General features: G+C 71.1%; 1 protein-coding gene across 1 annotated transcript; it reads right to left on the bottom strand.

The window, feature by feature from the left end:
* Positions 1 to 10324: 10324 nt before the first annotated feature.
* Positions 10325 to 14782, bottom strand: LBX2 (ladybird homeobox 2). Its single transcript, XM_075918025.2, has 2 exons — positions 13786 to 14782; positions 10325 to 10957 (listed from the first exon to the last, which is right to left on the bottom strand). Exons 1-2 carry the CDS (start codon positions 14108 to 14110, stop codon positions 10602 to 10604), a joined length of 681 nt encoding a protein of 226 aa, XP_075774140.1. The 5' UTR covers positions 14111 to 14782; the 3' UTR covers positions 10325 to 10601.
* Between the last annotated feature and the right edge of the window lie 9 nt (positions 14783 to 14791).

Here is a 14791-nt window from a genome sequence, read left to right as displayed (position 1 = left end):
GCCCTTAAGGCCTGGCCAGGACACCCCCTCAACACGTGTCCCACAACACACCGCAGGGAGCCCACACCCCGGGGGCACCCCAGGCTCGTCCCCCGCAGCTGGAGCAGCCCCCGCTGCCCCCCAGTGTCCGCTGCTTTCCCCGGCGCTGGGGCCGGGGAGCGGCCGCCCCGCCGGGTCTGGCCACCAGCTGAGCCGTGAGCTGGATGCGCTAAATCCTGCCGCCAGGGGGCGCCCATATGCCCTGCCGAGTAGACTACAGCTCCCGGCATGCAACGCCGCCTCCCCCTCCGGAGAACGGCATGCCGGGAAATGTAGTCTGCGCTGCCCTCGGAACGAGCCTAGTGCGAGGGCTGAGCACTGCCGCGTCCCACCGCACCCCCACTGGCACCGGGGCGCCGCCCAGTGCACCCCCTGCCCCCCACTGGCACTGGGGCGCTCTCCACTGCACCCCCTGCCCCCCACTGGCACCGGGACACTCTCCACTGCCCCCACTGGCACTGGGGCGCTCTCCACTGCACCCCCTGCCCCCCACTGGCACAGGGGCTCTCTCCACTGCACCCCCTGCCTCCACTGGCACTGGGGCGCTCTCCACTGCCCCCCCTGCCCCCCACTGGCACTGGGCCGCCTCCCACAGCACCCCCTGCCCCCCACTGGCTCTGGGGCGCTCTCCACTGCACCCCCTGCCCCCCACTGGCGCTGGGGCGCTCTCCACTGCACCCTCTGCCCCCCACTGGCGCTGGGGCGCTCTCCACTGCACCCCCTGCCCCCCACTGGCGCTGGGGCGGTCTCCACTGCACCCCCTGCCCCCCACTGGCACTGGGGCGCTCTCCACTGCACCCCCTGCACTCCACTGGCACAGGGGCGCTCTCCACTGCACCCCCTGCCCCCACTGGCGCTGGGGCGCTCTCCACTGCACCCCCTGCCCCCACTGGCACACGGGCGCTCTCCACTGCACCCCCTGCCCCCACTGGCACACGGGCGCTCTCCACTGCACCCCCTGCCCCCACTGGCTCCGGGGCGCTCTTCACAGCACCCCCTGCCCCCACTGGCTCCGGGGCACTGCCATGGATTCCCGCCTGGCTCACAAGGGCAGCGACCTGACTGAGCTCGGAGCATGGCTCTGACCGTGTGGGGTGACCATAACGATGCTTAAGTGGGAGCCCCCGAGGTGGGGCGCCCTAGGGGCTGCTGGGGGAAAGGGCCCGGACTACAGGAAAGCCGGTGCCTTGGCTCCGTTCCCATCTCTGACAGGGGTTGCTGCCCCGTGCCTCAGTTTCCCATCTGTCCGCGGGGAGCCTGCGCACTGCGGAGGAAGTGGGGTCCTGGAGAGTTTAACTTGTTTCCCCAGCCTCGGTGGCTCTCAAGTGGCAGGAGCTGGAGCAAAGGCCCTGCCCAGGGCCGGCTCGAGCCATTCCTGCCCCCCCCCCCCCGCGCACCTTACAGCTGCAACCGGGCACGTGAGGAACCTTGGGCGCGCGGCGCCTGATGGCGGCTCTAAGGGGCGTCGTGCGGCTGAGCACGCGGCGCCCCTTACAGCTGCCATCAGGCGCCCCCCATCGGTTGGCGCCCCGGGCAGCTGCCGGGCTAGCCCCCCCCTTCATCCAGCCCTGGCCCTGCCTCGCACTCCATAGGCCGCACTAGGGTGCGCGCGTGTGTAAGGGTGTGCGCGGGAATGGGTGCGCGCGCGTCTGGGCGCGGGGGTTCGCGGGTGCATGTGAAGAGGGGTACGCGCAGGGATACGCGGGTGCATGTGAAGAGGGGTGCGCACGCGGCTGGACGCGGGGATACGCGGGTGCACGTGAAGAGGGGTATGCGCGCGGCTGGGCACGGGGGTACGCGGGTGCACGTGAAGAGGGGTACGCATGGGGATACGCGGGTGCACGTGAAGAGGGATACGAGCGCGGCTGGGCACGGGGATACGCGGGTGCACGTGAAGAGGGGTACGAGCGCGGCTGGGCACTGGGGTACGCGGGTGCACGTGTAGAGGGGTATGCGCGCGGCTGGGCACGGGGGTACGCGGGTGCACGTGAAGAGGGGTATGCGCGCGGCTGGGCACTGGGGTACGCGGGTGCACGTGAAGAGGGATACGAGCGCGGCTGGGCATGGGGATACGCGGGTGCACGTGAAGAGGGGTACGAGCGCGGCTGGGCACGGGGGTACGCGGGTGCACGTGTAGAGGGGTACGCACGGGGGTACGCGGGTGCACGTGAAGAGGGGTACACACGGGGGTACGCGGGTGCACGTGTAGAGGGGTACGCACGGGGGTACGCGGGTGCACGTGTAGAGGGGTACGCACGGGGGTACGCGGGTGCACGTGTAGAGGGGTACGCACGGGGGTACGCGGGTGCACGTGAAGAGGGGTACGCACGCGGCTGGGCGGCGGAGTGTGGGGGCAACCCGAGCCTCTTGGTTCCCCGCTGTTTGCCGGGAAGGAGGGGGGCTCTGTAATGCCAGTTGCAGGCGGCGGGAGCCCCCGTCTTAGGGGCAGCCAGGCCAGCCAAGGGGCTCTGATGAATATGTAAATGGGCGCGAGGAGAGGGGAGCGCCAGTAATTAATCACTAGTTACAAGAAATTAATACCAGCAGCAGAGGTTGTCAGGAAACAGCAGCGGAGTTAATCAGCCAGAAAATTGGACGAGGAAAACACTGAGCGAGTGAAGGGAGGGGCCTGGCTGGGCTGAAGCTGTCAGACCCCCCCCCCCTCCCGCAGACAGGCAGCCCCTCAGGGCAGATCAGCCGCCCTGGGGATGGGCACGACCCAGTCACCTGACCCGAGACAAAAGGGTATAACCCTAGATCGGGTAGCTAGGGCAGGGACAGGCAGACAGCTATATGTGGGCTGGGCCCTGTTAGGGGGTGTATGTGCCAGTGTGTGGGGCTAGGCAGCTGAAGGTGAGAGGTATGAGGGGGGTCTGGGGACAGCAGGGGGGATGTAGGGATAGCTGGCTGTGTGAGCATGGAGGGTTCATGTGGAGATACAAGTGCACACACACACACACACACACACACACACACACACACACACACAGATACATGTACATTGAGTTACCTACACTCTACCCCCAGTGTTACATACACGCACACACCCACAGACTCCTTCCTGAAGGGCAGAGCCAGAGGGAGATGGGGGCAGGTGAGGGTGTGACGGCGCGTTGGGGTTTTCCCGTCTCCTGCACCCCTGTAATGGCACGAACAGACTCCCCCAGCCAGTAGCACAGAGGGAGTTTATTGCTCCTCCAGGATACAGCCCAGCACAGATGGAATCTGGTTCCAGGGCAGGCCTGGGATGCCTCAGCCCCCTTGAGATGGGGGAGCCTGGGCCCCTAAATCCCAGCCTGTTGCCTAGGCTGCTTCCTCCATGATACCAGACCGAAACTAAAGCCCCCCTTCCAGCCCTGCCCCCAGCCAGGGCCGCATTCCCCCTTCCTTTGTTCCTCTCCCTGGGGGTAGCTGGTCAGACAGGTTGAGACCCTCTTTGCATAATGACTCACCCCCTGCCCTGCCTGGCCCTGCTGCCACCAGCAGAGGTCACCCACAGCCCACTGCCCAGCACAGCAACCAGCAAGGCATCCCCACTAGTCACATGGGTTTGCTGCTGGGGTTGGCGAGCTGGGCCTGCAGGGAGGGGCTGCCGAGGGAAGAGGGTGTCCGGGGGGTACCTCAAGCCACTGGGGGACAGGCCTGTTGCCCCCATACGGGGTCAGCCTGGGGCAGGGGCTCGGGTGGTCCCCGGCTCTGGCCGTCCCTGTAACTTTCTGCTCTCGGGTGGCCAGGCTGTTCCAGACACCTGCCCCGCCCCCGCTGTCACAGCCATGGGGGCAGGGCTGTTGCCCAGGGCGGCTGCGGGAGCCCCCGGGGGCCGAGGCTCAGGCCCATCCCGCTGCGCGAGCCCGGGCGCTTTCCAGCCTGCGGCTCGACGTGTCTCCGGGGGAGTCTCGGCCCGGCCGCGTGTTTCAGGGGCGACTTGGCCCCCAGACGCGCCTGGGCCCGGCCGAGCTGCGGCCGGAGCCGCCTCCGGCCCAGCCCCTGGGCTCAGCAGAGCCGGTAGCGGCCCCTCGCCGGGCTCAGCCGCCGGGCAAGAACTTTCCCAGCCGGGCCCGGGCTCCCCAAGGCCTCCAGGCGCCGCGGCGGCTGCTCCCCCTCTTGGAGGCCGTCTCATGGCTCGGCCCAGCGGGTCCGCTGCGGGCTCGGCGTGGGGGGGGGGGGCGGGACAAGTCACCCAGCGGGTCCGCTGCGAGCTCGGCGTGGGGGGGGGGGGGCGGGACAAGTCACCCAGCGGGTCCGCTGCGAGCTCGGCGTGGGGGGGGGGGGCGGGACAAGTCACCCAGCGGGTCCGCTGCGGGCTCGGCGCGGGGGGGGGGGGGCGGGACAAGTCACCCAGCGGGTCCGCTGCGAGCTCGGCGTGGGGGGGAGGCGGGACAAGTCACCCAGCGGGTCCGCTGCGGGCTCGGTGCGGGGGGGGGGGGGGGCGGGACAACTCACCCAGCGGGTCCGCTGCGGGCTCGGCGCGGGGGGGTGGGGCGGGACAAGTCACCCAGCGGGTCCGCTGCGGGCTCGGTGCGGGGGGGGGGGGGGCGGGACAACTCACCCAGCGGGTCCGCTGCGGGCTCGGCGCGGGGGGGGGGGGCGGGACAAGTCACCCAGCGGGTCCGCTGCGGGCTCGGTGCGGGGGGGGGGGGGGCGGGACAACTCACCCAGCGGGTCCGCTGCGGGCTCGGCGCGGGGGGGTGGGGCGGGACAAGTCACCCAGCGGGTCCGCTGCGGGCTCGGTGCGGGGGGGGGGGGCGGGACAAGTCACCCAGCGGGTCCGCTGCGGGCTCGGCGCGGGGGGGGGGGGGGGGCGGGACAACTCACCCAGCGGGTCCGCTGCGGGCTCGGCGCGGGGGGGGGGCGGGACAAGTCACCCAGCGGGTCCGCTGCGGGCTCGGTGCGGGGGGGGGCGGGACAAGTCACCCAGCGGGTCCGCTGCGGGCTCGGCGCGGGGGGGGGGCGGGACAAGTCACCCAGCGGGTCCGCTGCGGGCTCGGTGCGGGGGGGGGCGGGACAAGTCACCCAGCGGGTCCGCTGCGGGCTCGGTGCGGGGGGGGGGCGGGACAAGTCACCCAGCGGGTCCGCTGCGGGCTCGGCGCGGGGGGGGGGGCGGGACAAGTCACCCAGCGGGTCCGCTGCGGGCTCGGTGCGGGGGGGGGGGCGGGACAACTCACCCAGCGGGTCCGCTGCGGGCTCGGCGCGGGGGGGGGGGGGGGCGGGACAAGTCACCCAGCGGGTCCGCTGCGGGCTCGGTGCGGGGGGGGGCGGGACAAGTCACCCAGCGGGTCCGCTGCGGGCTCGGCGCGGGGGGGGGGCGGGACAACTCACCCAGCGGGTCCGCTGCGGGCTCGGCGCGGGGGGGGGCGGGACAAGTCACCCAGCGGGTCCGCTGCGGGCTCGGCTGTCTGAACTCTTGCACCAGTCCCGGCACAAGGGGCATGGCCGCGCTGCTGGGTACCTGGCACCCGGCCGACTTGTGAGTTCTGCCGAGCGCTGCGGTGTGAGACCCGCAGCAAAGGCCCGCGCGGCTCCCGTAGCCCGTCTCGGGGGCGGGGAGGGGGGGGGCTCGTACGGGTGCGCTTGGCTCCTCCGGGAAATCTGGGAACCCCCCAGCGTCCTGTGACATCAGCTGGTTGTGACATCACCGCCTGCACTGTGACATCAGCTGGCTGTGACATCACCGGCTGCACTGTGACATCAGCTGGCTGTGACATCACCGGCTGCACTGTGACATCAGCTGGCTGTGACATCACCGGCTGCACTGTGACATCAGCTGGCTGTGACATCACCGCCTGCACTGTGACATCAGCTGGCTGTGACATCACCGCCTGCACTGTGACATCAGCTGGCTGTGACATCCCGCAGGGGCAGGCAGCTGGGGGGAGGGGCGCAGGCTGCCGCGCACATGTGTAGCTCAGACCGGCTCCGGGTCCGCAGTTCAATTGAAATCCCCTTTCGGCGGGGCCGCGCTGAGCCGGAGCCAGACCTAATCCATCGGGCGGGGCGGGCGGGGCCGTGGCACTCCGCCCCCGTCGCACTAATGCAGCCACCCCGGTGCATCCTGACCCCCCCCAGCCGCACTAATGCAGCCACCCCGGTGCATCCTGAACCGCCCCCCCCGCACTAATGCAGCCACCCCGGTGCATCCTGACCCCCCCCAGCCGCACTAATGCAGCCACCCCGGTGCATCCTGAACCGCCCCCCCCCGCACTAATGCAGCCACCTCGTGCATCCTGACCCCCCCCCGCACTAATGCAGCCACCCCGGTGCATCCTGAACCGCCCCCCCCCGCACTAATGCAGCCACCTCGTGCATCCTGACCCCCCCCAGCCGCACTAATGCAGCCACCCCGGTGCATCCTGAACCGCCCCCCCCCGCACTAATGCAGCCACCTCGTGCATCCTGACCCCCCCCCGCACTAATGCAGCCACCCCGGTGCATCCTGAACCGCCCCCCCCCGCACTAATGCAGCCACCTCGTGCATCCTGAACCGCCCCCCCAGCCGCACTAATGCAGCCACCCCGGTGCATCCTGACCCCCCCCAGCCGCACTAATGCAGCCACCTCGTGCATCCTGACCCCCCCCCGCACTAATGCAGCCACCCCGGTGCATCCTGAACCGCCCCCCCCCGCACTAATGCAGCCACCCCGGTGCATCCTGACCCCCCCCCGCACTGATGCAGCCACCCCGGTGCATCCTGAACCGCCCCCCCGCACTAATGCAGCCACCTCGTGCATCCTGACCCCCCCCCCCGCACTAATGCAGCCACCCCGGTGCATCCTGACCCCCCCCCGCACTAATGCAGCCACCCCGGTGCATCCTGAACCGCCCCCCCCGCACTAATGCAGCCACCTCGTGCATCCTGACCCCCCCAGCCGCACTAATGCAGCCACCTCGTGCATCCTGACCCCCCCCAGCCGCACTAATGCAGCCACCTCGTGCATCCTGACCCCCCCCCCAGCCGCACTAATGCAGCCACCTCGTGCATCCTGAACCGCCCCACCCCCGCACTAATGCAGCCACCCCGGTGCATCCTGAACCGCCCCCCCCCGCACTAATGCAGCCACCCCGGTGCATCCTGACCCCCCCCAGCCGCACTAATGCAGCCACCTAGTGCATCCTGACCCCCCCCCGCACTAATGCAGCCACCTCGTGCATCCTGAACCGCCCCCCCCGCACTAATGCAGCCACCCCGGTGCATCCTGACCCCCCCCGCACTAATGCAGCCACCCCGGTGCATCCTGACCCCCCCCCCGCACTAATGCAGCCACCTCGTGCATCCTGACCCCCCCCCGCACTAATGCAGCCACCTCGTGCATCCTGACCCCCCCAGCCGCACTAATGCAGCCACCCCGGTACATCCTGAACCGCCCCCCCCGCACTAATGCAGCCACCCCGGTGCATCCTGACCCCCCCCCGCACTAATGCAGCCACCCCGGTGCATCCTGACCCCCCCCCGCACTAATGCAGCCACCTCGTGCATCCTGACCCCCCCCCTCCCGCCAGCTGCAGCACAGAGCCCTGAGAGCACTGGAGGGCAAAGGACAGACACACACTGACACACGAGCCCTCATTGACACCAACGCACTCACTGAACGCACCGACATGCATGTACAGCCACGTGCACTGACATGCAGCTTCTCAGGGCTACACACACTGACACACACTCACTGCCACACACGCTGACCTACACGCTACACACACTCACACACAGGCTCACTGACACGCACGCACACACAGGCTCACTGACACACACTCACACACGGGCTCACTGACACACACACTGACACACACTCACACACACGGGCTCACTGACACACACACGGGCTCACTGACACACACTCACTGACACACACTCACACACACGGGCTCACTGACACACACTCACACACAGGCTCACTGACACGCACGCACACACAGGCTCACTGACACACACTCACTGACACACACTCTCACTCGGGCTCACTGACACACACACACACACACGGGCTCACTGACACACACTCACTGACACACACTCACACACGGACTCACTGACACACACTCACACACACGGGCTCACTGACACACACTCACACACACACAGGCTCACTGACACACAGGCTCACTGACACACACTCACACACGGGCTCACTGACACGCTGTCTTGCACACGTGACACACTCACTGACACACACTCACACTCAGGCTCACTGACACACACTCACACACGGGCTCACTGACATGCTGTCTTGCACACGTGACACACTCACTGACGCACTCACACACGGGCTCACTGACACACACTCACACACGGGCTCACTGACACGCTGTCTTGCACACGTGACACACTCACTGACACACACACACCCCGGACTGTGTTGGGAGCCTGCAGCCTGTGGAGGAAGGAGGCGCCCATCGGGGAGGGGCCAGAGCCCCTCTGTGGGGGACAGAACAGGCGTCAGGGGGGCAAGGGGCCTGTGGCAGCCCCCGCACCAGCTCCTGCCGCTCCAGCGCCTTTCGGCCTGCGGCATGCAGCTGTCCCCGGGTCAGGGGGGGAGCGGCGGTTGTGGGGGGCCTGAGGGCGGATTCCAGCGGCCAACACCAGTCTCGCGGGGGAGGGCAGGGCTGGGGGGAGCTCGGGCCAGCCCCACGCGGGTCCCATTTCCCCCTGAGAGATACGGTCACCCTAAGGCTGCGCCCCGTTCGCTGCACAGAATCCACGGTGCAGCAGCCTCAGTTTCCCCTGCGCTGAGCCTGGGGAGCCCAAGGCACCTTGTGCCCGGCCGGTCGGCAGCTCAGACCCCGACGTGGTCACCTCCCCAGCGGGCCCAGGCTGCAGCCAGAGCCACCCCTATACTCCCCAGTCTGCCCCATGAGCTGCCACCGAGCCCTTCCCAGTACTGCTCGGCCTTCCTCGCCCGGCCCAGCCAGCCAGCGCGAAAACAAAGGGCTGGAGGCGGCAGAGACAAACAATAGAAAGGGACGCGCACGTCGGGGGGTGGGGGCGGGGCTGGAGGACTCTAAGGGGGGGAGGGGCCCATGGGCAAGTGACGGGGGAGGGGCGCTCTAATGGGGGCGGGGCACTTTGATCTCCGGGGCGGGGCCCCAGGGCGCTCTGATCTCCGGGGGGGGGGGGGCGGGGGGCAGGGCGCGCCGATCTCCAGGGAGGCAGGCGCTCTGATGGGGGGGAGGCAGGGCGCTCGGACCTCCGGGGCGGACCCAAGGGGCTCTGATCTGGGGGGAGGGCAGGGCGCTTTGATCTCGGGGCGGGGGGCCCAGGGCGCTCCGATCTCCGGGGGGGGGGGGGGGGCGAAGCTGGGTTGCGCGGGGCGAAGAAAGGACCCGGACGCCCCTCACCCGTTACCAATGAGCCGCGGCCGGAGCAAGAGGCGCGGAACCGACTAGCCGGTGGCTCCCTCGCCCCCCACGCCTGGCGCAGATGGGGGGGGAGCCTGGCTGGGCTGCCGCGACCCGCAAACCATACGGGCCCGCCCGGCCGGTCCCCACTGAGTCGGAGCCGGCTGCTCTGTCACATGACGGTGGGTCCCGCCCGGCCCGCACCCCCGGGGGCAGAGAGACCCGCGGCCGGCTGGTGATAAGGTGTCTCCGTTTATTCAAACTATTTACACCCGGGGGCGGCCCGCGGGGAGAGCAGGGGCGGGGCCGGCCGGGCGCGCCCCCTTATTCCTTTCACCGACTCCCGGAGCCCCCCCCCGGAGCGGCCCCCCCCCGCCCGCGGCAGGGAGCAGCCCGGGGCAGGGCCACCGCCGGGACCAGACGACGCTAGAAAATAAAATAAAAAAAATGAAATTGCACCAATTGCCCCAGGGGGGCTGGAGGGGGCGGGGCCGGGCTGGGGGGTTCCCCGGGCTGGGCGGGAGCAAGGAGGGATGATATGGCCAGGGTGGGGCAGTCAGGTTCCAGTCAGAGAAGGGGGCCCGCGCAGGAGGGGGGCTGGGCAGGAGGGGGGAAGGAGGGCAGGCGGGGGAGGAGCACCCCGGCGGGTAGGTGGGGGGGAAGAGCAGGAGCGAGGATAGGTACCCGGGGCGGGCAGGCGGAGCGGGAGACGTACCGGGGCGGGCAGGGGATGGGGCGGGCGGAGGGAGGAGAGGGGAAGGAGTACCCGGGGCGGGCAGGCGGTGGGGGGGGACGTACCGGGGCGGGCAGGGTATGGGGCGGGCGGAGGGAGGAGAGGGGAAGGAGTACCCGGGGCGGGCAGGCGGTGGGGGGGACGTACCGGGGCGGGCAGGGTATGGGGCGGGCGGAGGGAGGAGAGGGGAAGGAGTACCCGGGGCGGGCAGGCGGTGGGGGGGGGACGTACCGGGGCGGGCGGAGGGAGGAGAGGGGAAGGAGTACCCGGGGCGGGCAGGCGGTGGGGGGGACGTACCGGGGCGGGCAGGGTATGGGGCGGGCGGAGGGAGGAGAGGGGAAGGAGTACCCGGGGCGGGCAGGCGGTGGGGGGGGACGTACCGGGGCGGGCGGGCGGGTGCGGGCAAGGCCCGGGGGCTGCCCCTCCCCGAGGTGTGCTGGCAAGCGCCAGGCTCTCAGTTCCGAGGGCAGGGGCAGGAGGCCCGGTCCGGCCCCCGGCCCTAGTCGTCCACTTCGATCTCCTCCTCGGAGCCGGGCTCGGGGGCCGCGGGCTCGGCCAGGCCCGCCAGCCTCTGCAGGGCGGCGGGCGGCAGCGTCTTGAGCGACTCCACGTCCGCCCGCATCTCCTCCAGGTCGCGCTTGAGCTTGGCGCGGCGGTTCTGGAACCAGGTGATGACCTGCGCGTGGCTCAGGCCCAGCTGCTGCGCCAGGTGGTCGCGGTCGGCCGGCGCCAGGTACTTCTGCCGGACGAAGCGCTGCTCCAGCGCGCACAGCTGCTGCGCCGTGAAGGCCGTGCGCGACTTGCGCCGCTTCTTGGCGGCCGGCCGGGGCCCAGCGGCGCCCAGCGGCTCGCGCCCTGCGGGGGGGACAGGAGAGGGGGGCGGTCAGGGCGGCTAAGGGCCCCCAGCCCGGGCCTTGCCCCCACCCAGGTGCTGCAGCCTGGTTCCCTCGCTGGCCGGCTGGGAGCCGCCGGCCGCTGCCCTGTCGGAGGTCGAGGCGCGGGAGGACGCCCCTGCTCGCTCGGCGGACGGAGCGGGGACCCCGCCGGCTCCGTGGGGAACAAAGAACTGCGGGACCCGGCGAGCGCTCCGGGACGGGGCCCCGCCGGCGCTGGGGTCTCTCCCCCCGGCGGCGGGGACCGGCGCTTCGGCCCCGGAAGCAGGGGCAGCCGCACGGCGCGGCGAGCCTGTGGCCCCGGGCAGCGGCCGCATTGTCTAAGGCTCGCTCCGCTCGCGGCACCTGGCAGCCCTGGACGCGGGAGGCCCGTCCTAGCGCGGGGCTTTCCTCTCCGCTCCCGCGCTAGAGGTCGGGTCGCGGCAGCGGCTTGTGCCCGGAGCAGCTCCCGGCGCGGTCCAGGCTGTTACACCTGGAGAGCGGCCCAGCCAGCCCTGCCCGCAGCTCCCCGCCCCGCAGGCCTGGCTCGGCCCGGGGCCGCTTTCACACTGAGCCCGGCTCCTCCGCTACAACCCGGGAATCGGCGCCTCTGGGCCTGCGGGCCCCGAACGCGCTGCGGAGCCGGGCTTCGTACCGCCCCAGGAATTACTGCGCGCCCCGCCGCGCCCGAGAGCTGCCCGCGGGGCCTTTGCGCGCCCGGCCCGGCCTTAGCCGCGCGGGGAAGGGGCAGGCCAGGCCGGGCGCTTTCTGGCGGCATCGGGCCGTCCCGCGGCGCGCAGAGCCCTGGCGGGGCACGGGCCGTTAGAGAAAAAAGGCCCCGATAGACCCGCCCGGTCGGCAGCGACCAGCGCGGTTGGACTCCGGCGCGTTCGTTGTAGCGGGGCGCGACCTGCGGGAGGAACGGCTCTGAGCGCCGGCGGCGGGCGAGAAACTCGCCAGTGCGGGTCCCGGCCCCGCGCGCAGCCCGGGGTGTCACGCGGCGCGGGGGAAGCAGCGCGGCCAGTCGGGATAACGGGGCGAGGCCCGGAAAACCTGCCGCAGCGCGCGGGGCCCGGGCCGCCCACGGAGAGCCGGGCGGGGGGCGGCTCGCGGCGGGTTCTCGCGCGCGGGGGAACCGAACTGGCCCGTCCACACGCGGAGCGCTGACGGCACCGCCCCGCGGACTGCAGCAGGCTCGGGACAAACCGGCCCGGACCAGGCCGCGGCTCCCCGGGTGGAGGAAAACAGCCCCGCGGCGAAGTTCGGCCTAGCCGCCAGCCATGGCCGCAAGCCGCGTGTCGGTCGGGGCGTCTGTCCGCCCAGCGAGCTGGGTGTCTGCCCGGTGTCGGTCTGTGTGTCTGTCCGCCCAGCGAGCTGTGTGTCTGTCCGGAGTCGGTCGGAGTGTCTGTCCGGAGTCGGTCGGAGTGTCTGTCCGCGGAGTGAGCTGTGTGTCGGTCCGGTGTGGGTCTGTGTGTCTGTCCGCCGAGTGAGCTGTGTCGGTCCGGTGTGGGTCTGTGTGTCTGTCCGCCGAGTGAGCTGTGTGTCTGTCCGGTGTGGGTCTGTGTGTCTGTCCGCCGAGTGAGCTGTGTGTCTGTTCGCCGAGTGAGCTGTGTGTCTGTCCGGTGTAGGTCTGTGTGTCTGTGCGGTGTGGGTCTGTGTGTCTGTCCGCCGAGTGAGCTGTGTGTCTGTCTGGTGTGGGTCTGTGGGTCTGTTCGCCGAGTGAGCTGTGTGTCTGTCCGGTGTGGGTCTGTGTGTCTGTCCGCCGAGTGAGCTGTGTGTCTGTCCGGTGTAGGTCTGTGTGTCTGTGCGGTGTGGGTCTGTGTGTCTGTCCGCCGAGTGAGCTGTGTGTCTGTCTGGTGTGGGTCTGTGGGTCTGTTCGCCGAGTGAGCTGTGTGTCTGTCCGGTGTGGGTCTGTGTGTCTGTCCGGTGTGGGTCTGTGTGTCGGTCCGGTGTGGGTCTGTGTGTCTGTCCGCCGAGTGAGCTGTGTGTCTGTCCGGTGTAGGTCTGTGTGTCGGTCCGGTGTGGGTCTGTGTGTCTGTCCGCCGAGTGAGCTGTGTGTCTGTCTGGTGTGGGTCTGTGGGTCTGTTCGCCGAGTGAGCTGTGTGTCTGTCCGGTGTGGGTCTGTGTGTCTGTCCGGTGTGGGTCTGTGTGTCTGTCCGCCGAGTGAGCTGTGTGTCTGTCCGCCCAGCGAGCTGGGTAGGGTATGGGGGGCAAATCTCGGCGCAGACAGGCGCGGACATTCGCCCCGGCAGCGGCCGCCACCTCTCCCGCTAGCGGGCCCCTCTCGGGCGGCCCGACTGACAAAGGAGCCGCAGGGCGCTCCGGCGCCTTGGGCCGAGCGGCTGGAGGAATCCCTGGGCCTGTGACTCCCCACTCAGGAACCAGCGCGGCCCGGGGCGCGGTCTGTGCTGAGAAGCCGGCAGGTCCCCGAGGACACTCCCGGCCCGGCCTCTGCCCTGCCCCGGGGCGCAGGGACCCGCCTGGGATCCACCGCGCTGGGGGACTGGAAATCTCAGCCCGCCCGCCGGCCCCGTTCCCCTCGGCTCTCCCGCCTGCAGCTGGCGGCCTGGCGCTGGCGCTGGCGCTTCCTCGGGGAGACGCGTGTCCCAGGCCCCTGGCGGGGGAAGTCGCGGGGCCGCCGGCGTCCCGGAAAGAGCCGGGCGCATTTCGGGGCCACCTCCCCTTCCCCTCTGCCGGAGGCGGGCAGGGTCAGCGCGGGGCTCCCGCCCGGCGGGGAAGCTAGCAGGGCCCGGAGCCCCCGGCCGCGCGTTGCCCGGGCCCCGTCCTGTGCCGCCGCGCCGCGCCCGGTACCTTCCGCAGCCTGCAGCACGTTCACCTCCAGCCCCTGGAAAGTTTTGCTGGCCAGCTCCTCCAGGGCGCAGAGCGGCGAGGCCGGGGCGGGCAGGCCGTTCCGCGGCGCTCCGGACCCGCCCGTGTTGTCCGGCAGCCGGGGCGAAGGGGCGCAGGGCCCGGCCCGCACCGACGGCTTGCTCAGGATGTCCTCGATGCCGAACGGGGTGAGCGGCTTGCTGGAGTTGGCCGGCGGCGGCAGCTGGTCCAGCGGGCTCCTGTGTCTCTCCCGACCGCCGGGAGGCAAGGGGGGCCCCGCCGCCTTCCCTTCCTCGGCCGAGGTCATGGCTCCAGAGAGCGGAGCCCCGCCAGCCCCCTGCTCCGCGTCCTCCGCCGGGCAGGGGCTCAGCAGCGCCCCCGGGCCATGGGGCCGGGCCCCCTCGGAGTCCGCGCTCCCGGGATCGCAGCCGCCGCCGCCAACACGCCCACCTCCCTGCGCCCCCGGCGGGGCCCAGGAGCCAGGGCAGCGCGGGCCGGGAGCCCCCAACTCCCGCGTCGCTGCCGCTCGCAGAGTTCAGTCCTCGCCAAAACCTCCCCCTGGCTGGCCCGGCGCGGGAGCCTTAAAGGGACAGGGCCGGAGCCACTAATTGGGCACCGGGGTAGGAGGAGCCTCGGCGGGAGTGTGAGCAAAGTTTGGGAGCTGGCGGCGGTGGGAGGGGGCCTCTGCCCAGACCCCGCTGCTGGCGCGTCCGGCCCGCTACGGGGGCGCCGAGGGGCAGGCTCCCTGGAAGCGCCCAGGGGCGCTCCGCACACGCGCTTGGCAGCCAGTGGGCCGGGAGGAGCCCGAACCGGCGACCCCTCCGCGGCCGGGCTGGGGCAGGGCCGATTCCCGGGTCTAGGGGAGCCCAAGGCGGCCTGGCCCGGGCTCGTAGCGCTGAGCCCCAGGATGGGCGGGCGCTCGGTCTGCGGGCCTGGCTGGCCGCCCCCGGGGATCCTCAGCCCGGCTCTGCACAAGCGCCGGGCCCGG

This window comes from Pelodiscus sinensis, chromosome 4 (assembly GCF_052426305.1).
Source record: "Pelodiscus sinensis isolate ZL-2025 chromosome 4, ASM5242630v1, whole genome shotgun sequence".
Lineage (NCBI taxonomy): Eukaryota > Metazoa > Chordata > Testudines > Trionychidae > Pelodiscus > Pelodiscus sinensis.
This window is presented reverse-complemented; position numbering and strand designations above follow the sequence as displayed.

Coding starts and splice junctions, on each gene's coding strand:
- LBX2 (XM_075918025.2), bottom strand. CDS start 14,110: ATGACCTCGGCCGAGGAAGGGAAGGCGGCGGGGCCCCCCTTGCCTCCC. Junction 10,958..13,785: donor CGTGCTGCAGGCTGCGGAAG/GTACCGGGCGCG, acceptor TCCCCCCCGCAG/GGCGCGAGCCGCTGGGCGCC.